General features: G+C 45.4%; 1 protein-coding gene across 7 annotated transcripts in view; it reads right to left on the reverse strand.

Moving 5' to 3' along the window:
• The window catches only part of CNOT6 (CCR4-NOT transcription complex subunit 6), a 264606-nt gene that overhangs the window by 188400 nt on the left and 50361 nt on the right, over positions 1–25845 (reverse strand). For all 7 annotated transcript variants that reach the window (XM_069199286.1, XM_069199289.1, XM_069199285.1 and 4 more), the window contains exon 4: positions 14655–14740. In XM_069199286.1, the coding sequence (XP_069055387.1) occupies positions 14655–14740 (86 nt within the window). The remainder of the gene's footprint in view (positions 1–14654; positions 14741–25845) is intronic.

Consider the following 25845-nt stretch of genomic DNA (forward strand, 5'->3'; position numbering starts at 1 on the left):
TTTATGTCTAATGTATGCAGTGCTCTTGCTGCTACAGAGTCTGGTTGTGGAAAGAAGACTGGAAGTTCAACTGTTTGGTTTAGACGAACCGGTGATATGACTTTTGGTAAAAATGTAGGATTTGTACGGAGAACCACTTAATGTTTGTGTATTTGTATAAAGGGTTCTTGGATAGTAAACGCCTGTATTTAGCTAACTCTTCGTAGGGAAGTGATGGCTATTAGAAAAGCTACTTTTCAAGTCAAGAATTGGATTGGACAAGAATGCATGGGTTCAAATGGTGGACCCATGAGTCGTGTAAGTACAATATTAAGATTCCAAGAGAGTGGGGTTCTTGGAGGTATGATCCTTTTTAGTCCTTCCATAAAGGCTTTAATAACTGGGATTCTAAAAAGTGACTTTGTATGTTTAATCTGCAGATAAGCAGATATTGCAGTGAAATGAACTTTGATGGAAGAAAAAGCGAGATTAGCTTTTTGTAAGTATAGTAAGTAACTCACAATGTTTTGTATGGAGGCCTCTAATGGCGTGTTTTGATTTGCTTGGCAGTAGAAAACAAACTGTTTCCATTTATTAGCATAACAATGCCTTGTTGTCGGTTTCCTTGCTTGTTTAATGACTTCCATACACTCATTTGAAAGGTTTAGATAGCCAAATTCTAACACTTCAGGAGCCAGATTGCTAGGTTGAGCGATGCTGTATTGGGGTGTATGATCTGTTTGTGTTGTGTTAACAGATCTGGTCTGTTTGGTAGTTTGATGTGCGGTACTGCCAAGAAGTCCAACAGAGTGGTGTACCACGGTTGGAGAGCCAACGTTGGTGCTATGAGTATGAGTTTGTTTTGACTCAGTTTGTTGACCAGGAAAGGAATGAGCGAGAGAGGGGGAAAAGTGTAAGCAAATATCCCTGACCAGCTGATCCATAGAGCATTGCCCTTGGACTGAGGGTGTGCGTACCTGGATGCGAAGTTTTGGCATTTTGCGTTTTGTTGCAAACAGATCTGTGTTTGGTGTCCCCCAGCGGTAGAACTAATCTTGTAGAATATGGGGATTTATTTCCCACTCGTGAGGTTTGCTGGTGATCTCGACTGAGATTGTCGGCTAACTGATTGTTAATGCCTGGTATATATTGTGCTATCAGGCGAATGTTGTTGTGAATTGCCCAATGCCAATTTTTTTGTGCTAGGAGACACAGTTGTGACGAGTGTGTCCGTCCTGTTTGTTTAGAGAATACATTGTTGTCATATTGTCTGTTTTGACAAGAATGCGTTTGTGGACTAGAAGGGGCTGAAAGGCTTTTAGTGCTAGAAAGACTGCTAGCAGTTCTAAGAGATTTATGTGAAGTTGTTTTTGTGGACTGTCCCATTGACCTTGTATACTGTGATTGTTGAGGTGTGCTCCCCACCCAATCATGGAGGCGTCTGTTGTGATAATGGCGTGAGGCACTGGGTCTTGAAATGGCCGCCCTTTGTTTAAATTTACAGGGTTCCACCACTGAAGCGAAGAGTGTGTTTGGCGGTCTAGCAACACTAGATCTTGAAGTTGACCCTGTGCCTGCGTCCATTGTTTTGCTAGGCACTGTTGTAAGGGCCGCATGTGTAGTCGTGCGTTCGGGACAATAGCTATGCATGAGGACATCATGCCTAGTAGTTTCATTACAAACCTGACCGTGTATTGTTGGTTTGGTTGCATGCTAGATCTTATATTTTGAAACGATTGAACTCTTTGTCCACTTGGAGTGGCAACTGCTTTTTGTGAGTGGCTCCCAAGTATTGCTGTATTTGGGATGGTTGCAAGTGAGATTTTTGGTAATTTATAGAAAATTATTAGTTTGTGTAGAGGATCTATTACATACTGCATGTGACTGACATTGGTGTTGAGTGTTGGCTTTTATTAGCCAATCGTCTAGATACGGGAATACGTGCATGTGATGTCTCCTTATATGAGCTGCTGCTAGAGCTAGGCATTTTGTAAATACTCTGGGTGCTGTTATCCCAAAAGGGCAATACTTTGAATTGGTAATGTTTGCCCTGTATTACAAATCTGAGGTACTTCCTGTGAGATGGATGAATGGGTATGTGAAAATACGCATCCTTTAGATCCAGTATTGCCATGTATTCTCCTTGTTTTATTAAGGGATCTAAGTCCTGTAGTGTTACCATGTGGAAATGATTTGATGAAGAGATTTAATGTTCTGAGATCTAGAATTGGCCTTAATGTTTTGTCATTTTTGGGAATAAGGAAATATAGGGAGTAAACCCCTGTTGCTTTCGGATGATGGGGTACTAGTTCTATGGCTTGTTTTGCTAGTAGTGCTTGCACCTCTATTTGTAGTAGGTCTAGATGTTGTGCCGACATTTTGTGCGTTCTTGGGGGAACATCTGTAAGGAAATGGCTCCCTGTTGCAATTACCCCCCACTTTTTGCCTGATACTGATGCTGAATTGACTGAGAAGTGTGCTGGGACCCTGCTAACCAGGCCCCAGCACCAGTGTTTTCACCTAAAATGTACCATTGTCGCCACAATTGGCACAACCCTGGCATCCAGATAAGTCCCTTGTAACTGGTACCCCTGGTACCAAGGGCCCTGATGCCAGGGAAGGTCTCTAAGGGTTGCATCATGTCTTATGCCACCCTAGGGACCCCTCACTCAGCGCATGCACACTGCTTCACAGCTTGTGTGTGCTGGTGGGGGGAAAATGACTAAGACAACATGGCACTCCCCTCAGGGTGCCATGCCAACCTCACACTGTCTGTGGCATAGGTAAGTCACCCCTCTAGCAGGCCTTACAGCCTTAAGGCAGGGTGCACTATACCACAGGTGAAGGCATAGGTGCATGAGCACTATGCCCCTACAGTGTCTAAGCAAAACCTTAGACATTGTAAGTGCAGGGTAGCCATAAGAGTATATGGTCTGGGAGTCTGTCATACACGAACTCCACAGCTCCATAATGGCTACACTGAATACTGGGAAGTTTGGTATCAAACTTCTCAGAATAATAAACCCACACTGATGCCAGTGTTGGATTTATTAAAAAATGCAAACAGAGGGCATCTTAGAGATGCCCCCCTGTATTTTACTCTATTGTTCAGTGCAGGACTGACTGGTCTGTGCCAGCCTGCTGCTGAGAGATGAGTTTCTGACCCCATGTGGTGAGGGCCTTTGTGCTCTCTGAGGACAGAAACAAAAGCCTGCTCTGGGTGGAGGTGCTTCACACCTCCCCCCTGCAGGAACTGTAACACCTAGCAGTGAGCCTCAAAGGCTCAGGCTTCGTGTTACAATGCCCCAGGGCACTCCAGCTAGTGGAGATGCTCGCCCCCCTGGACACAGCCCCCACTTTTGGCGGCAAGTCCAGGAGAGATAAATGAGAAAAACAAGGAGGAGTCACTGGCCAGTCAGGACAGCCCCTAAGGTGTCCTGAGCTGAGGTGACTGACTTTTACAAATCCTCCATCTTGATTTTGGAGGATTCCCCCAATAGGAATAGGGATGTGCCCCCCTCCCCTCAGGGAGGAGGCACAAAGAGGGGGTAGCCACCCTCAAGGACAGTAGCCATTGGCTACTGCCCTCCCAGACCTAAACACACCCCTAAATTCAGTATTTAGGGGCCCCCAGAACCTAGGAAACTAGGCTTGTGAATTGGCGATACGCCACTGATTGGCCGCTTGCGATGCCACTCTTTTTCCTGCTGCGTCGAACTTACAGCTTTCTTTATCACGGGGTGGCGCATCCCTGGATGGTTGTGAATTTGCCCGCTTTCTTGCAGCCCCCACTACAACTGAGTCCGGAGGGAGCTGTTGTGTAATAAACACAGGGTCTGACAGGGGGAGGTTTATATTTTTTCCTCGACCCTTGGTGTGATGGCCCTTCCTTTCACTGGTTCTTGAAAAACCGGTTGTGCATGCTTAAGCATGCCGGTAACATTGGCAGGCTTTGATACGAAGCATGCGTGGATGCCAGAGTGTTAAACAGAAAGTCATCCTCCACTGGTTCTGAATGCATCGTAACATTATGAAATGTTGGTGCTCTGGCCAGTACTTGTGTGTAAAACGTGCTATCCTCTGGAGGTTAAGGCTTTGAAGGATAACACTTAAGACCGTTGTCCAAAACGGGTGGGTCATATAGATCCCAGGGGTCTGCACAGTATGTGTGGGTGACTGTGCCATTGGTGTACCCACTGGTGACAGTTGTGGCGAGAAGTGGGGACGTTTGTGGTGAGAAATGTGGGAGTGGTGACCTTTCTCTAACCACTTTGGCTTTTGGTTGCTCAGTTTCAGTCTCATGAAAAGCCAGTTCTCTTAAACTTGAGCAGAGGGATGGTTTGTATTTTCCCGTGTCTTTTTTGATTTGTAGCCTTGGTAGAGTCTGGTCAAGCTCTTCCAAATCCAGTTCCTGCTTGAATCTGTGCCTCTCCTTCTGCTGTTGAGAGCCCCTGCTCTTCCGTATAGGAAGTATTTTTTACTGCTCCGAAGCTGGGTTTTTTCGGTACCAAAACCCCCATGGATACTGTTGGTCTCGGCTCCAAGAGGCTTTTTCGAGGCTTGCTAGACTCGACCAATCGATGTAGACTCTTTTCAGTGCCGGTTTCTCGACCCGAGTCGGCTTGGCCTTTTTCGGTGCCGATGATGGTATTTGGTCACTGCATTTCTTGTGGGTCGAGCCATTGCCTTCCGGCAGTGGTGTCCCAGAGTCCTTTTGTTTCTTTATTTGACTTTGGGTCTGTGTAAAGAAATGGCTCCCTGTTGCAGTTACCCCCCACTTTTTGCCTGACTTCCTACAGTCTGGGACAGGTCCATGAGCCTTCGACGACTGGTGTGGTCGGTCCGACCAAGCCTCGGTTCAGTGCGGAAGCCCCAAAGTGCCGCCAAAGCGGTTTTGTCGTCGGTGCCGATGTATTTATACCAAACCGGTCCCGAACGCAAACAATACGTACTGATTTTGATGTTTTTCTAAGTGTTCCCGATTCGAATTAAGGAGCGAAGAGGAACATGTCCGAACCCGATGGCGGAAAGAAAACAAACAATCTAAGATGGAGTCGACACCCATGCGCAATGGAGCCGAAAGAGAAGTCACTCGGTCCCGTGACTCTAAAAGACTTCTTTGAAGAAAAACAACTTGTAACACTCAGAGCCCAACAATAGATGGCAGGAACAGTGCACAGCATGTGTATCTGCAGCTACACATGCCATCGAACATACCATAATACAGAGCTCCTCAAAGCGGTTAACTTTCTGACAAATTGTGCGCTTCTCTCATATTTCTATCACACTGCTAAGCGCTGTGTCCCTTACACAATAACTGCACCTTGACAGTCAGGCACAACATGAAAACACTTCCCACATAGGATCAAATAATTTTTTTTTTTTAAAAACACTCTTCCAACCACACAACTCACACGTTGCAGCATGCTACCCAGAAAGGCAAGTGCTTCAGTGACCCCACATAGGGTAGTAAAGCCTTTGCAAATGATGCAGTACAAAACAAGCCTTTGTCATGTCTCATGGCGCATTCTTTCGTATTCCACTCACTTTAGGACTTCTGTTACACACATGATCCTCTGCCTCATTTCCATGTCTCTACACCATATCTATCCCTACTAGGGTGGTTGTATAATTTTTAAAAATTCTCCTGTTAATTTTGTGTATGCAATTCCATACCTAAATAGCCTGACTTGCATTCATTTCAAAGCTGTGTTTTGACACTACTTTTCTACTGAACAATTTCTAGATGGCATATTCAATTTTACATTTACTCGATGAAAGATCTCGGTATGAAGTACTGGGTTGGTGGATGTTGACTTGCTGTGTAATGTTTGACACATGCCTCGGTGACCAGAAATGTTACTCAGCTACTGCTGATGTTGTATGTGAATCTTAAATATAATTCATTTTTATTTAATACTGCAAAATAACTGTCAAATTATTCCTCTGAGCCACCCCAAATTACCAAGGCCCTATCAATAAATCACAATCCCATTATGATTTTTTTTTGACAAGCTTCATTTTCACGTGACCACTCTGTTCTCTCCAGAGTATAGTAAAATTTGCGTACTGGCTGAGAAATGAAAATCCATGGCATTCCCTCCCTATTGTTTGTGCATTTGTTTATTCAACACAAATGTTTTGTAGACATAGATTAATCAATTCTATTAGCATTTTTCATTAAATTGTGCATGCCATTCGTGCCAAAACTACTGAATGCTTTAATTACTGTATTAAGTTCAATGGTTGTCTAGCTGGAGATGACATCAATAGCTATCAAATAGATGCATTTATCCATAGTAGATGTTGCAGATGTTTCACCACATCTCCTGTATCCCGCAAATATGAACTTAGATCTTTGAGCAATGGTGCCAGAAAGAAATCAATGTAGCTTGATAACGGTTTATACAAATATCCTTCTGCTGGTAGAATTGGTCGCCCTGGTGGTCTTCCTACCTATTTATGTAGTTTTAGAAGAAACCAAATGGAAGGTATAAAAGGATGGTCAACTGTCAGATACTTTAGTACTTTCTCATCCAAAAGATTCCATTCTAACAAGCCCTTAACATACAACATTAGATTACTAATTGAACTGTATTCCAACTTTGGGAAACGCTCAGAATCAGTTAATTGCTGCCCTGCTTCCACAGTGTACTTTTTCCAATATTAAGATGTGTGCACCTTGGCCTGCTATTTTGATTTCAATTTTAGTATTGTCCTTTAACGATTTTGATTGCAATACTTACTTTTCATTCAAAATCAAAGGCTCTCCTCTTTTATCCAGCATCCCCTCAACAAGAGGGCTTGATGGTCTCAAACAAACAAACAAAAAAAAAAAAGAAAAAAAAACACACAAACAGAAAGGGGAATATATATTATAATTATTGAGAGAGACTGTTACAGTGTTCAAAACATTGGTCCTAGCTGGCCCGAGACTAGCCGTTAGTATGGAGAGAAAAGTAAAGTGTTACTTACCCAGTAGACATCTGTTTGTGGCAAGTAGCGCTGTAGATTCATATGCTTTGCACAAGTTAGCCATCTAATGTTGGGTATAGAGTGTTGTAAGTTGTTTATCTTTAAAGAATCTTTGAGTCACGAGACTGAGTGACTCCTCCTCCTCTTGGTGATACTGAGCCTGGGCATTGAGTCCTTTGTTAGATTGTTTTCCCGCAGGCGGGTGAGTTAAGGGGTGTATAGAAAGTAATAGGAAAAGAGATGTCCATGTGATTTGTTTAGCTATATACAATGTTTACATATGAATACAACTACAGTGGCCACAGCGGTCCGGGGAGGACAGAAGGCTCATGTGAATCTACAGCACTACATGCCACAAACAGAGGTCTACTGGGTAAGTAACATTTTCCGTTCGATAGCATGTGTGGCTGTAGATACACATGCCTTGCATAGACTGTAAAGCAGTCCCTCAGAGTACGCAGTGGCTAGCCTGTAGGAGTTTAAGTTGCTTGAAAAAGTATTCTAACCACAGCTTGGCCAACTTTGGCTTGTTGATGTGCTAAAACATGTGGGATAGACCAATTAGCAGCTTAGCATATCTGTTATTGGAATGTTGTCTAAAAAGGCCGTAGAAGCACCCTTCTTGCTGGTGGCATGTGCTTTGGGGGTAGTAGACAAGTCTGATTTGATTATCCATCTAGCTATACCATTTTCTCAATTGACTGACTGATGTGGGATTGAGAAAGAACTTTCGGAAGAAATTTAGGGTTTGTTCGAAGAACTACTCAGTCCTTGTGTAACCCAAATAATGGTTCTTCTTAAGTTAGAGCCTGGAGTTCACTTACACGTCTTAGGAAAGTAATAGCTACTAAAAAGGCTACATTCCATGGAAGGAATTGTAACTGGTATGCATGCATAAGCTTAAAAGGTGGACCCATGAGCCTTGTAAGTACAACATTAAAGTTCCAGGATGGTGTTGGGGGAATCCTGGGTGAAATGACTCTTAAATTCCATTATCAAAGCCTTCATGGAAGGTCTTGAGATTTAAAAAAAAAAAAGAAAGAAAAAAAAGGAGACTGGTTGTCTGTTTTGGAGGTAAGCAGCTATAGCTGCTGAATGAAGACAAATTGAGTATGCTAGAGTTTTGCAAATGCAGCAAATAACAATGTCTTGGACTGAAGATTTGAGTGGGTCAATGTGTTTAGGTCGACAGTAGCATACAAAACGTTTCAATTGTGCAGCATACAACATTGTCTAGCTGTAGGTTTACGTGCCCCTTTAAGAATGTCCATGCATTCTGGTAGAAGATTTAAGTAACCGAACTCCAATGACTTCAGGAGCCATATCGCAAGGTTGAGCGTCTTGGGATCTGGATGTCTGATCTGACCTTGAGTTGGAGTTAAGAAGTTCCGGCCTGTTTGGGAGCTTCTCTTGAGGAACTAGGGACAGATCCAGAAGCGTGGGCGCTACAAAGATTGTTGTGAGTGAAGTTTGTCTCAGTTTGCGAACTAGAGACTGAATGAGTGGGAGGGGCAGAAAAGTGTAAGCAAATATTCCCGACCAATTCATCCACTGCGCACTGCCTTTGGACTGAGGGTGTGGGTATCTGGACGTAAAGGTTTGGCATTTTTAATTTTCTGCGGTGGCGAAGAGATCTATTTGTGGTATTTCCCACCTTTAAAAGTACTGGTGAAGGAATTATGGGTGGAGTTCCCATTCGTGGACCTGTTGCTGCATCCTGCTGAGGGGGGTCTGCAAACTGGTTGCCCATGCCTGGGAAATAATTTGCCAGTAAGTAAATGTGATGGTGAATTGCCCATTTTCAGATTGTGGGAGCAAGAAGGGACAATTGAAAAGTACGTGTCCCCCCTCCCCAGTTCCTGCAGGTAATACATGGCTGTCATGTCTGTACAGACTAGAACTACTTTGTGGAAGAGTTGTGTTATAAATCCTTTGACCGCTGGGAAGACTCTGTAATTCCAGGTAGTTGATGTGAAGGGTTTGTCGAATCGGATCCCAAATACCTTGTATTGTGAGGTTGTTGAGGTGAGCTCCCCAACCCGCCTGTGAAGCGTCTTTACTGAAAGTAATTTGAGGCACAAGGTCCTGAAAGGTCGTTTGGAGAAGTTGATGGGATTCCACCATTGCAGAGAGTGGTAAGTTTGGCGGTCCATCAACACTAGATCTTAGAGATAACCATGTGACTGAGAACACTGACACTACTGTGAGGAACGCATGTGTAGTCTGGCATGGGGAACAATGGCAAAGCAGAACGCCATCATCCCTAGTAGCTGCATCACTAATCTCACTGTGTAAATGTGGTTCTCCTGACCCAGAAAAGGAAAGTTTGAAAAAGCTTGAATTTGAGCTGGGCTTGGATATGCAGACTGAGTGAGGATTGAGAATTGCCCCCAGATAAGGCTGTATCTGTAATGGTTGGAAATGGGATTTGAGAAAGTTGATCATGAATATCTGGGTGTGAAGGAGGTCTACTGTGATCTGAGTATGACGCTGACATTGTTGGATGGTACTGGATTTGATGAGCCCGTCGTCCAAGTAGGGGAAGACACAAATGTGTTGTCGTCCGAGGTATGCTGCAACTACTGCTAGACATTTAGTGAAGACCGTAGGGCGGTTGTAACCGGGAAATGGTAAGAATTTGAATTTACATTTTCCCACAATGACAAATCTGAGGTATTTGCAGTGTGCTGGATGAATGGGAACGTGAAAGTATGCATCCCTTGGATCCAAATCGGTCATGAAGTCGCCTTGCTGTAAGGGTGGAATTACATCTTGACGACTGACCACATGCAAATGCTCTGAGAGAATGTATAGGTTGAGTGGCCTGAGATCTAGAATGGGTCTCAGTGACCCATCCTTCTTTGGTACGAGGAAGTGTAGGGATTATACTCCTAACCCGTGCTGTGAGGGGAACTGGCTAGATAGCCACTTTGAAAAGAAGGGATTGTACCTCTTTTTTCAGAAGAGTAAGTTGGTCTTCTGAGAGTGTGAGTACGAAGGGGAATGTTTGGTGGAGGGGATGACAGCTCCAAAGAGTAACCATGTTGGATAATTGAGAGAACCCATTGATCTGTGGTGAAATTGGACAATTGTGGGTGGAAATTAACTAGTCTTCCCCCCTACTGGAGAAGTGTGAATTGGTGGAAGGTGTAAGTAGTCACTGATTTGTGGTGGAGGTAGGTACTCTGGAGGTGGATGCCTTTCCTCTACCTTTATTGTTTGCACATCTGTAGGACCCTCTATTATATTACAAAAATGGGTGCCTTGCTAGTTTTGAGAGGTGAAAGATTCAGCAGAGGATGGTTTGAAGCCTCCCCTGAATTGTGGATGATGGAAATTACCCCTTTGCGGTGTGGTGAGTAGCACCCCCATAGCCTTTTCTGTCTCAAAGTCCTTTTTGAGTTTGTCTATGGTATTGTCGACCTCCTCACAAAACAAGTGATCAGTCAAAAGGCATGTTAATAACTGCATGCTGAATGTCTGTCCTGAACCCATGCAGGCCTTCTGATAATAATGCTAGTATTAATACTGCATGCTACAATATCTGTAGCATCGGTTGCACACCTGAGAGTTGTTGGAAATGGTTTGACCATGACTAACCGTCTGTCCCCTTTTTCGATGTTCCTCTGGGAGGTGCTGGAGGTGAGCCTTTATTTCATCCAAGTGGCCCCTGTCGTATTGTGCCTGGGAGTTGGTGATACACCAATGATTGGCAGCTTGTGCAACCAGCCTTTTCCCTGCAGCATCAAGTTGCTCTCTTTATCAGGGGGAGGTGCATCTCCTGTTGACTGGCAGTTAGCACATTTCTGTGCTGTGCTGATGACTTGAGTCAGAAGGGATTTGTCAACAAATAAATATAGGGTCTGTTGGTGCCGGCTTTTTTTTTTTTTTTTTTTTTTTAAACCTACTCTTGCGGTGTTAACTTTTGACTTAATAGGTTCTTTAAAAATGTTGGCAGCATGTCTAAGCATTCAATAGGGTCAGTGTGCTTTTGTACACTGTGATATGCAGCTGCCTGTGCTATGAACTGCTGATATGAAGTTGCATCTTCAGGTGGTGATGGGGATACAGGATATAGATCAGGGTCATTTAGTAAAATCGGATCTAGATTATATGAGTCCCATGGGTCAATATTCTGTGGAATGTCCCCAAATTATCTTGAGGTGGAGGTGAACCTTGTTGTTCGGTAATAGGTGGAGGAGACTGGGGATGTGGTGGAGGGGCAGAAGGGGACAAGCTGGAGCCCGGTCCTGGAGTCTCTGGAATGCAGAATCTTCAGTTCCGATGTTCTCGGGGTGGAAAGTGTGTGTGTGTGTCAAACTGAAACCATCGGCTCAGAAGTAAGAAGGAAGGTCTTCTTGGTCGGCACTTTTTGAAATCTTTGTGTGGGTGATGGGGGCTGATGTACTCACGAGTTGCGCTGAGGTGAGATGCTGACTGTGTCAGATTGCACATCTGACTCCGAATCTTCTATGGAGAAGGCATCCTCATTTTAGATCCTCTCCTGTGCGTGCTCTTCCCCTAAAACATCAGGAGTGTCATCTGGTGTCTTCAACTATCTCCAACCGGTGCACTCTTCGGTCCCGAAGGGTCTTTTTGGATCGAAAAGACCGACAGGCATTGCAGCTTTCTTTTTATGGTCCGGGGAGAGGCACAAGTTACACACCAGGTATTGGTCAGTGTGTGGGAATTTAGAATGGCAGAGGGCAAAACCGAAATTGAATCCCGTCCGTCAGCCACGCATACCTCAACACCACGCGGAGGAGTAGGCCCAAGACTGGCACTGGCACCCCAAAGAGCAATGAGCAGAGTCCAGGCACAGAAATTTGGATCGACTACATTAGACAGAGAAACTGTGATCGAACTACAATACTGTCGCTGAAAGTAAAACAGTAAACAGCAGTTCAGAATAGACTGAGCTGAGGAATACTGGAGTGAGAGGAAAACATGTCCAAACCAGATGGCGGAGAGAAAATGTAACAAAGGACTCGATGCCCATGCGCAGTATCATAGAGAGGAGCAGTCACCCGATCTTCTGACTCGAAAAGATTATTTGAAGAAAAACAACTTGCAATACTCAGAACCCAACACTAGATGGTGGACTTATGCAAAGCATGTGTATCTAGAGCCGCACATGCCATCGAACAAATAATTTCCAAACCTTTCTGTGCTGTCTACATAGGGGCATGGGAGCTTAGAGCTCTTCAACCCTAAGATTAACGGGCAGACATTTCAGGAGCGGTGATGGCATGAATACAGAGAAGGACAAGCACACCAACATAAGCCCACTCTACCTACTTGGTTAGGTATAGGCCCTCGTATCGGGACACTGTAAACATGTCTGCAAATAAGAAATTCAGGGAGCTAATCTACGGCTTTTAGGACTTTGATCCACTAGGTTCACTCAACCAGCAGGCATTGAAGGCTGCACTACCTAGCATATTTTGGGCAATTTCTTTTACACAACATTTGCTTCCTAAGTGTCCTTTCCTCATACTTTGGTTATTTTCCCAATAACTCCTCTGCTGGAACATCACCACCAACAAGGAGGCCCACAACATCACAGCAACCATCCACTCATGAGCACCCACCGACCCCTACCCTTGCCATATCTTCAACAAAGCCAGCAACATCATTGTTCCCAAACTCCGGCATACCATCAACCGCTTCTTCGAAACCGCCACCTTCCCAGAGAGTCTACTGAAGAAACCCACTGCCGACCCGTCAGACCTCAAGAACTACCGGCCCATCTCCCTGCTCCCCTTTCCAGCCAAAGTCATCGGGAAAGGCAGTCAACAAACAACTCACTGCCTTCCTGGAAGCCAACAACATCCTGGACCCCTCTCAGTCAGGATTCAGAAGCAACCATAGCACTGAGACTGCCCTCCTCGCCGCCAGATGACATCTGCACCCTCCTCGAACGAGGCGAGACGGTCACCCTCATCCTCCTGGACCTTTCTGCCACCTTTGACACAGTCTCACTCAACACGCTACGCACCAGTCTCCAAGACGCCGGCATCCGAGACTCGGCACTGCAATGGCTCTCCTCGTTCCTCACCAGCATAACACAGAAGGTCCGACTCTTTGCAGTTGCAGCAAACTGAACTCCGACAAAACAGAATTCCTCATCCTCGGCTCCACACCATCCGCCTGGAACGATTACTGGTGGCCCTCGAAAATGCCCCCACCCCCACCAACCACACCCACAACCCCGGCGTCATCTTAGCCTCATCGCTCTCAATAGATCGAGAGGTGAGCGCCTTCTCGTTGGGCTGCTTCCAAAAAATCTACAAGTGGATCCCTACCGAAGCCAGGACAGTCACCCAGGGACTCGTCAGCAGCTGCCTCAACTACGGTAATGCACTCTATGCCGGAACCACCACCACCAACACACAGAAAAGACTACATCGCATCCAGAATGCCTCCGCCCGTCTCATCAAGAACACCCCATGACAAAGCCACACCTCTGCCCTTCTGGGAGACCTACACTGGCTGCCTATTGACAAGAGAATGACCTTCAAGCCCCTGACCCACATCTACGAGGCCTTACACAACGCCAGACCAGCCTACCTCAATCACAGACTCTCCTACACTACTGCCAAACAACTGTTATGCCGACCAGGCCCTCGCCAACATCCCCCGCATCCGGAAAAACACAACCGGAGGAAGATCCTTCTCCCCCATTGCTGCCAAGACCTGGAACACCCTCCCCATGCACCTCAGGCAGTCACCCACCCGGTCACATTTCAGGAAGGACCTCAAGACCTGGCTCTTCGTCTGATCCTCAGCACCATCCACCTCCCACTTCTCCTCCCCCCCCCCCAAAGCACCTTTATCCATGACTTACAAATCTCTGATCGATTGATTGAATAACTACACCTTTGTCTTCTTACAGTTCTGGAATACACAATGTATTTTTTAAGGATTTGTTTCCTAGGTTCCTATTGTGGAGCCCTACAGGGCATCCGAGTGGGATGGAAAGGAGGGTTTTTTTTCTGAGAAAGAAGCAGAAGTTCTTAGTCTTGAAGAGTTCAGTCTCTGTATCTCTTCCCCTTACACACCAATCCCCAACTAGGAATAGTTTTAAATGCATTGTCCACCCGGGGTGGTGCGAGATTTAAGGTAGTTTAGAGATGATGCAACTGGCTCTTGTGGTCCTATTAGTATCCTATGTTTAAACATTCAAAGCTGGTGCACTATTCTGGTAGTGCACAATTAAGGATACAAAGATTCTGCCAATAGACCACAATGAACCCTCTTTTTTTATTTTTTTAAAGGGTTGAGGCTATTGTTCACTAGTACTATATAACATTCTTCCTTTGGTTTGTTTCTGGCATTTGAGATGGTTTTACATTAATTAAATGAATTTATAACTAGTGAACTCTAGTCACTTCTTACATCTTCTTCTGAGCCATTTTCATATAATCTGTCCATTTACACTCACAAGTTATCCTCATCAAAAATATCGCTCATTTGGTTTTAGGGCGAGTGAGTGTGGTAATACGTTGTTAAAACGTGGAAACAACCATATTTTATGTTCATCTAAAAATAAAAAAGAAATAAAAAAAGCTTGCATGTCTTTTCTACTACGTGATGCATACTTGAACAGCAACAACTCATTGAGTATAGTTTAAAAAAAGACAATGTGTGGTTCAAAATGAGCAAAATAAGACCAGGAGAAAAGGAGTAATGAACCTTACCTTTTAGACCTAAAGTCTGTAACTGAAATAGTTTGCCCAATTCAAAAGGTAAAGCTCGTAGCAAGTTGTTATTTAAAAGCAGTTCCCTATTAAAAGAAATAAAAAAATGAAAAAAGAAAAATCAGAGAAAATGTAAAGATCACAGATTGTATACTTTTATTAAAAGTCTTCATATACAGCATGCCAAAATGTATAATAACTGGCATTCATCACAGGCATTCATCACAGGTTCACAATCTAAACACTGAAGACTATTAAAATATATATTATAAGTAATGCTCGGGAGTATAAATCCATATTTTCATCCTTTCCATGCCCGTTGATGAGCCCCAAAGATTTTCCCATTAAAAAAAAAAAAAAAAAAAAAACACACACACGCACCACAGACATTAAAAAAAAAAGGTCTTGTTTTGGAGCAAAGAAAGGAAAATGTTACTTACCCAGTAAGCATCTGTTTGTGGCATGCAGAACTGGATATTCACCAGCTATTCGTACTCCTGTCATCTAGTGTTGGGTCCGGAAGGTTGCATATTGTTTTTGTTCAGAAAGTCTTTCGAGACGCAAAGTAGAGCAACTTCTCCTCTTGCTGGCAATGCACATGGCCTTCAACTCCATTTTTAGATAGTTTTCCTGCAGGCGGTTGTGAATGGAGTGTAGCGTAAAGATAAAGTGAAATCACCCTGCCTATGAATGTATGCTAAGAAACTGTAATGGCCACAGATGTCCAGGAGGCTCTACAGCACTACATGCCACAAACAGATGCTTACCGGGTAAGTAAGATTTTCCATTTGATGGCATGTGTGGCTGTAGATACACATGCTCTTCATATAATGTAAAGCAGTGCCTCCCAAGAAGCAGTAGCTAACCTGTGAGTATTACAGTACTTTGGAAAAGGGTACGTAGCACTGGCTGACCTTTATTGGCTTGCTGTCATGCTAAAAACATCCACACAATATTGTTTAGTGAAAGTGTGTGATGTTGACCATGTAGCTGCCTTACAAATGTCAGCTATAGGTATCTTACCTAGAAATGCTATAGATGCATCTTTTTTGCAGGTTGAATGTGCTCTAGGGATAACACACTGTGGCCTTTATATAACAAGTTTGGATGCATTAGACTATCCATTTTGCTATACTGGTTTTGGTTTGGTTCCCTTCATGGGGTGGAGAAAATGCAACAAAAAGGTTCTGTTTTCCTAAAGGTTTTAGTTCTATCAACATAGATCATAAGCCCTCTTTTCATGTCTAACATGTGGAGGGCTCTTTCGGCAACCGAATCGGGTTGTGAGAAAAAACTGGCAACTCAATAGTTTGGTTGAGATGGAACAGACTACATTTGGTATAAATTTTAAGTTGGTGCGAAGAATCACTTAATCTCGGTGTGTCTGGAAAATGGTTCTTGTAACGTTAATGACTGGTTAATGGTTCTTGTAACGTGTCAGGGAACGATTTAAAAAAAGCCACCTTCTACGAAAGAAATTATAAAGGGCATGAATGAATTAGTTAAATAGGCGGTTCCATAAGTCTACCACAATAAGGTTCCAAGAGGACACTAGACGTAATCATGGTGGTATTACTCTTTTAAGCCCTTCAATAAGTCTTTTACAGGAATTTTTTTTTTAAAAAGAGAAGAATGTTGTCTGTTCTGAAGATAAACAGCTATGGCTGCTAAATGTAGCCTTATAGAAAAGTATATGCCAGGTTTGGTTTTTGCAAATGGAGAAGATACAAAACTAATACTTGTGCCGACATTTGGAAAGAGTCCCAGTTTAAAAAAATGAAATAGTGAACCAAGATTCCCACTTTGCTGCATAACATACTCTAGTGGTTAGGCTATGCGCTTCTTTAATGTCCATACATTCTTGAGGAGGATTTAATTGCCCAAATTCTATGACTTGGGGAGCTCAATTGAAAGATTCAACTCCTTGGGATTTGGGTACCAGATCTGACTTTGGTTCTGAGTAAGAAGGTCCCGGTCCAAGTAGAACTTCTCCTGTGGAATGAATGATATGTCCACAGAATGGTGAACCATGGTTGTCCTGCCCATGTGGGCGCAGTAGGAAAGTCACTCTTTTTGGCATGGATACCTCCACTTTCTGCCTGTTTATCAGTGTACTTAGACTGTTTTCCCTGGGATCCTATTAACCAGATCCCCAGAGATTGTGCTCGCTCTCCTCTATATTTGGTTGCTTTTGGTACCCCTTACACCTCACAGGGGTACACCAGTATGCAAATTGTAAGTCGCTAGTATATGGTACTTAGGAACCCAGGGCATTGGTACACCAGGGGTCTCCCCCAGGAACTGTAGCATGTATTTTGCCACCCATGGGAGCCCATGTAAACTGGGTCTGCAGGCCTGCCATTGCAGCCTGCGTGAAAAGGTGCATGCTCCCTTTCACTGCTGGTCAGTGCACCAGGTCACTAAGTCACCCCTATGGTAGGCACTTTCAGCTCAAAGGGTAGGGTGCAAGTTCCTGTGTGTGAGGGTGCCCCTGCATGAGCAGAGGTGCCCCTACGAACTCAAGTTCCAATGCACTGGACTTCATCAGCGCACGGAATCATTTTACCTGTGTACTGGCACAGGACAGGTTCTACCCGTGGTCCAGCTACATAATGGAAACTCCGAAACTAAGCATGTTTGGTATAAAACGTAGCGGAATAATACCCCAATGCCAGTACTGGTGGCATGACTCCTTAGAGAATTAGCCTCTTTCCTCTCCCCACCCCCCCACACCCTCACACCCTCACCCCTCCAGCATTGCTCCTACCAGTCTTCCAGGCTTTGTGGGCAGCTCAAGCGGGGGGGGGGGGGGAGGGGGGGGGGGGGAGGCTGAACAAAGGATTTCCTGTGGGAAGGGGGATGCAACACCCTCTCCCTTGACAATAGGTGTTACAAGTCTGGGGAGGGGTAGCATCCTCACGTCAGCGGCTTGCTTCGAAGGGCACATTTGGTGCTCTCCTTGCATAATCTGGTGTGCACCAGTCCAGGGACACCTGGTCCCTGCTCTTGCAGGGAACCTACACAAAGGGAAGGGGAATGACCACTCCCCTGTCCATCACCGCCCCGGGGTGGTGCCTAGTGCTCCTCCAGGTGGCCCCTTGATTCTATCATCTTGGAAAGAAGATGTGCAGAGGCCCCTGGGAGCATATGGTGGGTCAGGATGGGTGACTGATGTCAGTGACACCCTCTGATAGGTGGTCACCATGCAGAATGACCAAGCCCCCTGATAGGGCTACTTAGGGACTCCCTTGCGGGTGAGTCTTCAGATTCGGTTTGCAAGGCTCCACCAGGACTCCTCTGCATCTACCTTTTCTGCTCCTGGCCACCAGAACCGCTGCTGGACTTCACAGGAACCAAACAAGCCTGCAACAGAGAAAACCTCACCTTGCAACATTGTATCGCCGACTCCTTCAAGCAATTGCAACATTTCCAAGGCTGCACATCCTGTAGGGTAAGCAAGACTTCAGCTGCACCAAAGAAACATGAAGGAATCTCCCTTAGAGTGAAGGAGTCACTCCCCTGCATCCGCAGGCACCTAAGACAACAATGTTCAGCTGCTAGGATCTGCTCTCCACAGGAACTGCGTGGATCCTCCAACATAGGTGGTGGTTCTGAGTGGTGCTCTTTGCCTTCTGACCGGCTTGGGAGATTGTGAACCTTGGCCTCTCCTTGTAGGAAGGACAGAACCCCTGTGGAAGTGACTCTTGCAGCAAACAAGGCCTTTTTGACTCCTGCTCCAAAGGATCTTCAGGCTCCAAGTAGCCCTGGCCTTCAGCACTTCATTCTTGCAAGGAATGTCTCTCCTCCGCTGCTTCAGTGACATGGGACTCCTCTCCTGGTGTGCTAAATGTGCCTCACTGCAACTTACTGTGCCTGCTGTCTGTGGAGGTTACGACTGCTTCTGCTGGCTCTCCCAACTGCTGAGGGTCAGCCCGGACTCCCCTCCAAGGGTCAAGTCCCCTGGACCTTGCTGGTCCTTTTATTCTCTGCAAATCCTCTTCTGCCCAGATTTGCACTTGCCAAGGCTGGTTGGTGGTCCTCCTGGCCACCGACAAGACTGCAACCCGCTGACTGGCATGGGGCATCTTCTGCATGACTCCAAGGACCTCTCTGCAGCTCCTGGACTTCACAGCTGCTCTTCATCTTCGATTCGGATCTTCATCCACAGAAGGATGGGTAGTGGCTCCTGCCTACCTATTTTCTGCTTTTTGCCAATGCTTGTTGTTTTTCTATGTTAATTCCTAATACTTACCTTGTGTATCTATAGTGTGTACTTAACTCCAGTTGGGGGACTGCTAGGTCTGCGTTACTGTAATATAGTACCTTTATTTTTGCAACACTGTGTGGTTCCTTTCATGTGAGAAGTTACTGTGGGACTACTGCGGTAGTGCAAGGCTGCTCACCACAGCTACCACTAGAGAGCCCTGGCTTCCTAGACACGGTTTCACTAACTGATAGGTGTGAGGTGCAACCACCATTGGTGTACACCACACACACACACACACAAGGCCAGCTTCCTAGAGGTGCCACTAGAATTAGTGGCAGAGAAGTTTGTTTGAAGTTCCGAACCACATGTGGAAGGAGAGGGAGAGGTGGAAAAGTGCAAGCAAATATTCCCAACTAATTCATCAATGGGGCATTGTACTCTGACTGTGGGAACCTGGAGGGGACGTTTGAGCATTTCCTTTATTGCTAACAGGTCTATGTCGAAATCCCCACTTTTGGAAGTAGGATAAAAAGTTCCCTGGGGGAGAGTTCCCACTCATGGACTTGTTGCGGCATCCTGCGGAGGAGGTGGGCAAATGAATTTTCTGCCTGTGCAGATGAGCTGCTACCACCACTATGCATTTTGTGAACACTCCTGGTGCTGTGGGACCCCGAATAGGAGCACCTTGAACTGGTAATGCTGCCCTTCTATGACAAATTAGAGATATTTGTGATATGCTGGGTGAATAGGAATGTGGAACTAGAAGTCTTTGAGATCTAGGGTTGATAGAGAGTTACCTTGTTGTAGCAAGGGGATCACATCTTGGAGTGTGACCATATGAAAATGTACTGATAAAATGTAATGGTTTATTGGTCTGAGATCTAGGATACGTCTTGATGAACTGTCCTTCTTGGAAATGAGAAAGTGAAGGGAATACACACGTTCGTTGAAGTTGTATAGAAACTGGTTCTATTGCTCATTTTGCTAGTAAATACTGTACTTGTTGATGAGGTTATCCTGTGAAAGTTTGTGACAGCAAAGTGAGATGTTTGGAGGTGAGGAACTGAGCTCCAGACATGTTGGCTAATACCCAACACCCATTGATCGGTTGTAATATGATGCCAATTGTGAAGGAAGACCTGAATGTGCCCTGCTACATGTTTGGTAATCGGAGAGAAGCTTGAGTCACTGTTTAGTGGCAGAGGCTCTAGGGGAGGGTGTTTTACATCTACCTATGTAGTAGTTCCCCCTACAGAAGCCCTTGTAAAATCCTCTGTGTGAGGATGTGTGTAGCTGCCCTTTACTTAAGGCAGTGAAGTGTCAGCCTTAGAGACTTTAGAAGCCATTTTATATTGGGGCCTACGAAAAACACCAAAAGAGGCAGGGAGTTGGAGTGCCCCCATGGATTTTGCCACCTCATTGTCTTTCTTCATCTTTTCTCACACTGATCTACTTGTGGGCCGAAAGGATGCTCCTTGTCGAATGATACATTGTAGACGGTCTATTTGAAATTACGTGTTTGAAAAAGAAATGCGTGGTCACACATGCTGGTGTAAGAGAACACTGGTATTAATGCTTCTCGCTGCTGTATCAGCAGAGTCTAAAGCACAGCTTATGTAACTGTTGGAAATTAGTCACCCAACATTAACTATTTCCTGTCCTCTTTTTCTGTGCTCCTCTGGGAGGTACTGGAGCAGCTGCGCCATCTCAGTGGGCATGATCATATCTGGTAAGGAGTCCCTGTGTATTGGCAATATGCCAGTGATTTGCTGCTTGGGCAGCAACACATTTGCCTGAAGCATCAATGAGCTTACTTTCCTTATGAGAAGGTGGAGCATCATGAGCAGGTTGAGAATGGACTCTTTTTGTAGCATATGATACAATTGAAGAGTCTGCTGGTATCAGACTCTTGATGTAAATTTGATCTGATGGAGCCCATATATTTTTTCTCCACTCCGGGAGTGAAAGTACAAGCTCTAGCCAGGTCTTGGAAAATATTGTTTCCATGCCTTAACACATCTTTAGGAATGGGTAGGTAATGAATGGATTTATCGGAGGAGGTATGTGTCAAGAAAAGAAAATAGTCCTCAAAGGGATCATTATGGAGTGGTACCTGATGGTATGCGACTGCCCTCGCCACAAATTATTTAAAAGAAGTGTAATCACGTGATAAAGGTCTAGCTGAGTAGACATCAGTGTCAGTGTGTGTCCATGTCATATTGAGACCAAGGGTCTGTGCCAGGCTACAAGGGTGTCCTGTCATCCCCGGTTTCCTGAGTGTTGTGAAAAGACTGAAGTGAGCCCTGCTGAGAGATATCAAGAGGGTCACCATGAGAATGTGGAGAAGGGAGTTTGTGCTGAGAATGGAGTGATTGATGGTGGAGGTGGCTGTACCTCGTCCAAGTCCTTATCCATGCTCCTCTGCTTAATGGGAAGGTGAAGCTTTTTCAAAGGCCTCCTCAAAAGTAAGCTGCTGTTTGGTCGGAGCGGCAACAACAGTCTTAACCAAAACTCCCCACGTTTATGGCTGAATGTGGAGCTGTGACTGCTTGGCTTTGAGCTGTTGCTTCATGCTTTGAAGAACTGGCTCAGGTGGTGTTTTCAATTTCGAAACAGCTTTCAGTTTGGGTTTTTTTTGGTGCCAAAGTTGTCGGAGCCAAGGCAAGAAGTCCTTTCAGTGCTAAAACAATCAGTGCAGAGTGGTAAGTGGAAGCTTTCGATGCTGAAGCCGGTGGTGTTTGGCTCGTTGTGGAAGAGGCTGTCTTTTGTTTGGGTTTCAGTGCCGGGCCAGAGGGTGAGGTGTCGGAAAAAGTTTTGATGCCTTCCATGGCCTGAGGGCAGTGGCAGCTTGTTTGCCTTTGCTTCTAAACTTGTACGATATTTGGTCAGAGCAGTTTTTTATTTTTTTTAACTCACTGTTGACTTAGAGGGATTTCCTGCATCTCAAGAATAATTTCAGCTTCGGAGTCTGAATCTTGAATGGGAAATATCTCCTCTTCAGCAGCTGAAGCTTCCTGAAGTTCCTGCTCTTTTTCAGTGTCCAACATTGTGGGAAGCTGGCCTGGTGTGTGCTGGGTACCTATGGTACTTACACCTTATACCAGGTCCAAGCATCCCCTCTTAGTGAAGAGTAGGCAGTGTCTAGAAGCCAGGCTCTCTAGAGGTAGCTGTGGATGAGCAGCCACGGCTTATCTAGGAGACATGCAAAGCTCATGCAATATCACTGTAGCCACACAGCACTTACACACATGAACGAAAACATTAAGTTGTATAAAAATGAAGGTACTTTATTTTTGGGAAAAAATGACCACAAATTACTAGACAGGTGACCTACCCTTAGAAGGCAAGTAACACACTAAATATATACACTAGCAATCAGAAATAGGCATAGAAAAGGTTAGAAAAAAACAGTGCAAATAGTAATAACCAATAGGGACCCTAGGGGGAGCACAAACCATATACTAAAAAAATGGAGTGCGAACAAGGTACCCCCGCCCAAGTAAGTAAAATGTGTAGAGGGGAGCTGGGTGTACTAGGAAACCACAAAGGTAAGTAACAGTACCCCCCCCGTGCGCCAGCGACCATGAATGCAGGAGTAAAACACTGGATTTTCCCCAAACCACCCAAAAGGAGGAAAAGAAGAAAAAGAAAGCACCCAGAAGAGTAGACTTAAAAAAATATTTAAAAAAAAAAAAAAAAAAAAACAACACACAGCGATGGACTCCTGAAGAAAGAAGACCTGTGGAGAGCGGGGACAAAGTCCAAGAGTCACAGTGGAGTCCAGGAAGATTAGGAGGTACTACCCACCCAGCTGTGGGTGCAGGAGCTGGTCGACGGTTGTGAAGTACAGGTCAGCACTGCAGCCCAGGAGCCGGAGAAGAGTTCCAGATGGATGCAGAAGGTGCCCCACGTCAGAAGGAAGATTGCCAAGGCTTGTTGGTGGAAATCCTGCACCAACACACGTCTGAAAAGGCAAACTTGCAATTAGTGGAAAAAGAGGTGCTGCCAGGAACCAGCAAGGTCCAGGAGGACACAACCCAGGAGGGGAGTCACAGGGAACCCTCAGCGTCGCAGAGGGTCCACAGGAGCAGAGGCAGCACCAACAGGTCAGGGATACAGGAGTCGCAGAAGGAGCCCACGCAGCACTACAAAAGTGGATCCCCACGCTCCAGGAGAACCATGCAGGAGGCTGTGCTTTGCAGAATGGAGTGCTGGATCCCTTGGAGCAGCTGCAAGAGACACGGTGCACGGCGGTGCAGTCCTGTGTGGGAAGGAAAAGGCTTACCTTCACCAAAGTTGGACAGCTGGCAGAGAGACCAATAGGACTACTCCGGACCACCACCTGTGATGCAGGATCCACACATCTCAGCAGGAGAGGGGGGGATCTACGTAGCCGGTTGTCAGTGCCTGCGGTTGCAGGGAAAGGACTCCTTCACTCCAAGGGGTATTCATTCTTCTTTTTGTGCAGGCTGAAAAGTTGCTGTCTTCTGAAGATGCATGGAGAGGAAATTGTTGCAAAGCTGGCAGGAGCCCTGGAAACAATGTTGCTGAAATGTCCTTTCTTCTTGGTCGCACTTTCGGAGGCCAGAAGTCAAAGTAAGGGTTGCAGAGGAGTCCTGCTGGAATCCTGCAAGCTGAATCCGAGTACCCACCCAAGAGAGAGAGAGACCCTAAATAGCCCTCAAAAAGGGGTGGTGGGGGGAGGAATTGGTCACCTAACCAGGTAAGCACCTATCAGGAGGAAGCTCGGACGTTACCTGCCTGGCCAATCAGATGCTCCGAGAGTTCTCTGCCAACCTTAGACTCAAGATGGCAGAACCCAGGGATCTCTGCGCACCACCCTTGGGTGGTGATGGACAGAGGAGTTGTCCAGTTTCGTGCCAGAGCAGGGACTGGGGTGGGGGGTGGTCGAAGAGGTGGGGTCCCTGAACTGGTTTATGCACAGAGGGCACTAAATGTGCCCTTCAAAGTAAATCAGAGGCTTGGGGACGCTAATGGAGAGGGTGTTACCTCCCTCTCCCAAAGGAAATCCTTTTGATCAGATCAAGCAGCAGGAGGGCAAAAACCTGTCTGAGGTGTGGCAGCAGCTGGGCTGTCCGGAAAACCCTGTAAGACTGGTGGTAGCAATGCTGGGGTCCTCTTAGGAGCCACCAGAGTGCATGGAATCATGCTTCCATTCCTTACAACAGTATTGTGGTATGATTGGTATCAAACATGTCAAACATGCCCAGGTTCGGATTCACCATTATGTAGCTGGACACAGGTAGTGAGCCATGTCCAGTACACATATTAAATGCCGTCCGCGCACTCACGAAGCCCGGGAAAATGGGGCTGGAGTTCGTGAGGGCACCTCTGCTAGTGGGGTGCTCTCACACACAGGTACCTGAACCCTGCCCTCTGGGCTGAGAGGGCCTACCATAGGGGTGACTTGCAGTGACCAGGTGCAGTGACCTGTAGAGAAACCGGGTGCGTGCACCCAGTTCACGCAGACTGCAATGGCAGGCCTGCAAAAACCTTTGCATGGGCTCCCTATGGGCTCCCTATGGGCAGCAGAGTAACTGCTGCAGCCATATTGACCCCCTGGAATCCCTATGCCCTGGCTACCTTGGTACCATATACTAGGGACCTACAGGAGGGGACCAGTATGCCAATTGTGGGAAGAAAAAGTTAAAATTTAGAGGAGAGAGCAAAATTGCTGGGGTCCTGGTTAGCAGGAACCCAGTAGACAGTCAAACACACTGGCAACAGGCAGAAAATGGGGGTAACAACGCCAAGAAAGAGGGCACTTTCCTACAAACATGGTACCCTGAATAGCAAAGATGTCTGGAGTCTCCTCTACGCCTTGCCTCTGCATTTTCCGGCAACTGGCTCTATCTTGCAGATTCTTTCGACTGAAGGGCACAGCCCTAGGGGCTTCGAACAAAATTGTTTTTGAATCAATAGACATTTCTTCTAGCCCAGAACACAAAAGGGATAGATAGAGAAGTGTATTCTTAAACAATGCCAACAGGTTTAGAGAGGTGTCCCCAAACAGAAGCCCTATTACGGTTTTGAACAGGAGCTCCAAGAGAACACAACCTGACAGCGGAAGACACAATGTGAAAAAGGAGTCGAGGACCATGTGCATTGCCAGGAAGAGGAGGAGTCAGCCTACCTTGTGACTCTAAAGACTTTTTGAACAAAAACAACTTGCAATCTTCCGGAACCAACACTAGATGGCAGAAGTATGCAATCAAACATATAGTTGCTATCTTAAACAACCTACTGCCAGATATATTCTATATTATGCCAACTTGGAGAACTTCACAAAGTCACACTGACTGAGTCACATCCCTGGTGTATTAACTTCTGTATTTTTTTTTTTTTTTTTGACCTCGTGACTGGGACATGCACTGCTCAGCTGTGTACCATTGGATGGTTTTAGGAAATCTACCTTTTCTTCCTAGTCACCCTCTATTTTCCAGCTTTTGCTGCACCCTATATTTTTACTAGTGTTAGAACTCTGTGCACTTTAACCTTACTGTCCAGTATTAAAGTGCAAGTGCTCTCCCTTTAAAGATGGTTGAATTGGCATATTGCGAATGGGTGTATTTAACTTACATATAAAGTTTCCAGGATATGGAACAAAATATGCCCAAGGCCTGTAAGTTAAAAGCCACTGCAGCACCTAATATGCTATCCACCACAGTAGCAGTGTAAATCGTGGCATCAGGCCTACCATGGTAGCCTGATTGTGGCAGTTTAAACACTGCAAGTCAAACTGCCAAAATAAATCCCTTTGACAAAAAAAAAATATATATCTTTTAAATATTTGTTAATCACCCCTATGTAGGTTTTATAGCTCAAAAGGGCAGGGTGCAAGGCATTTGAAAGTAGAATTTTCATGTTAACATGTCCTTACAGTGACTAGCACCCAAAAGCTCCTTTTCACTGTGCCAGGTGTGGCTATCCTATGTAGATAACTGTAGTGCAGATTAGAATTCT

This window comes from Pleurodeles waltl, chromosome 7 (genome assembly GCF_031143425.1).
Source record: "Pleurodeles waltl isolate 20211129_DDA chromosome 7, aPleWal1.hap1.20221129, whole genome shotgun sequence".
Classification (NCBI taxonomy): Eukaryota; Metazoa; Chordata; class Amphibia; order Caudata; family Salamandridae; genus Pleurodeles; species Pleurodeles waltl.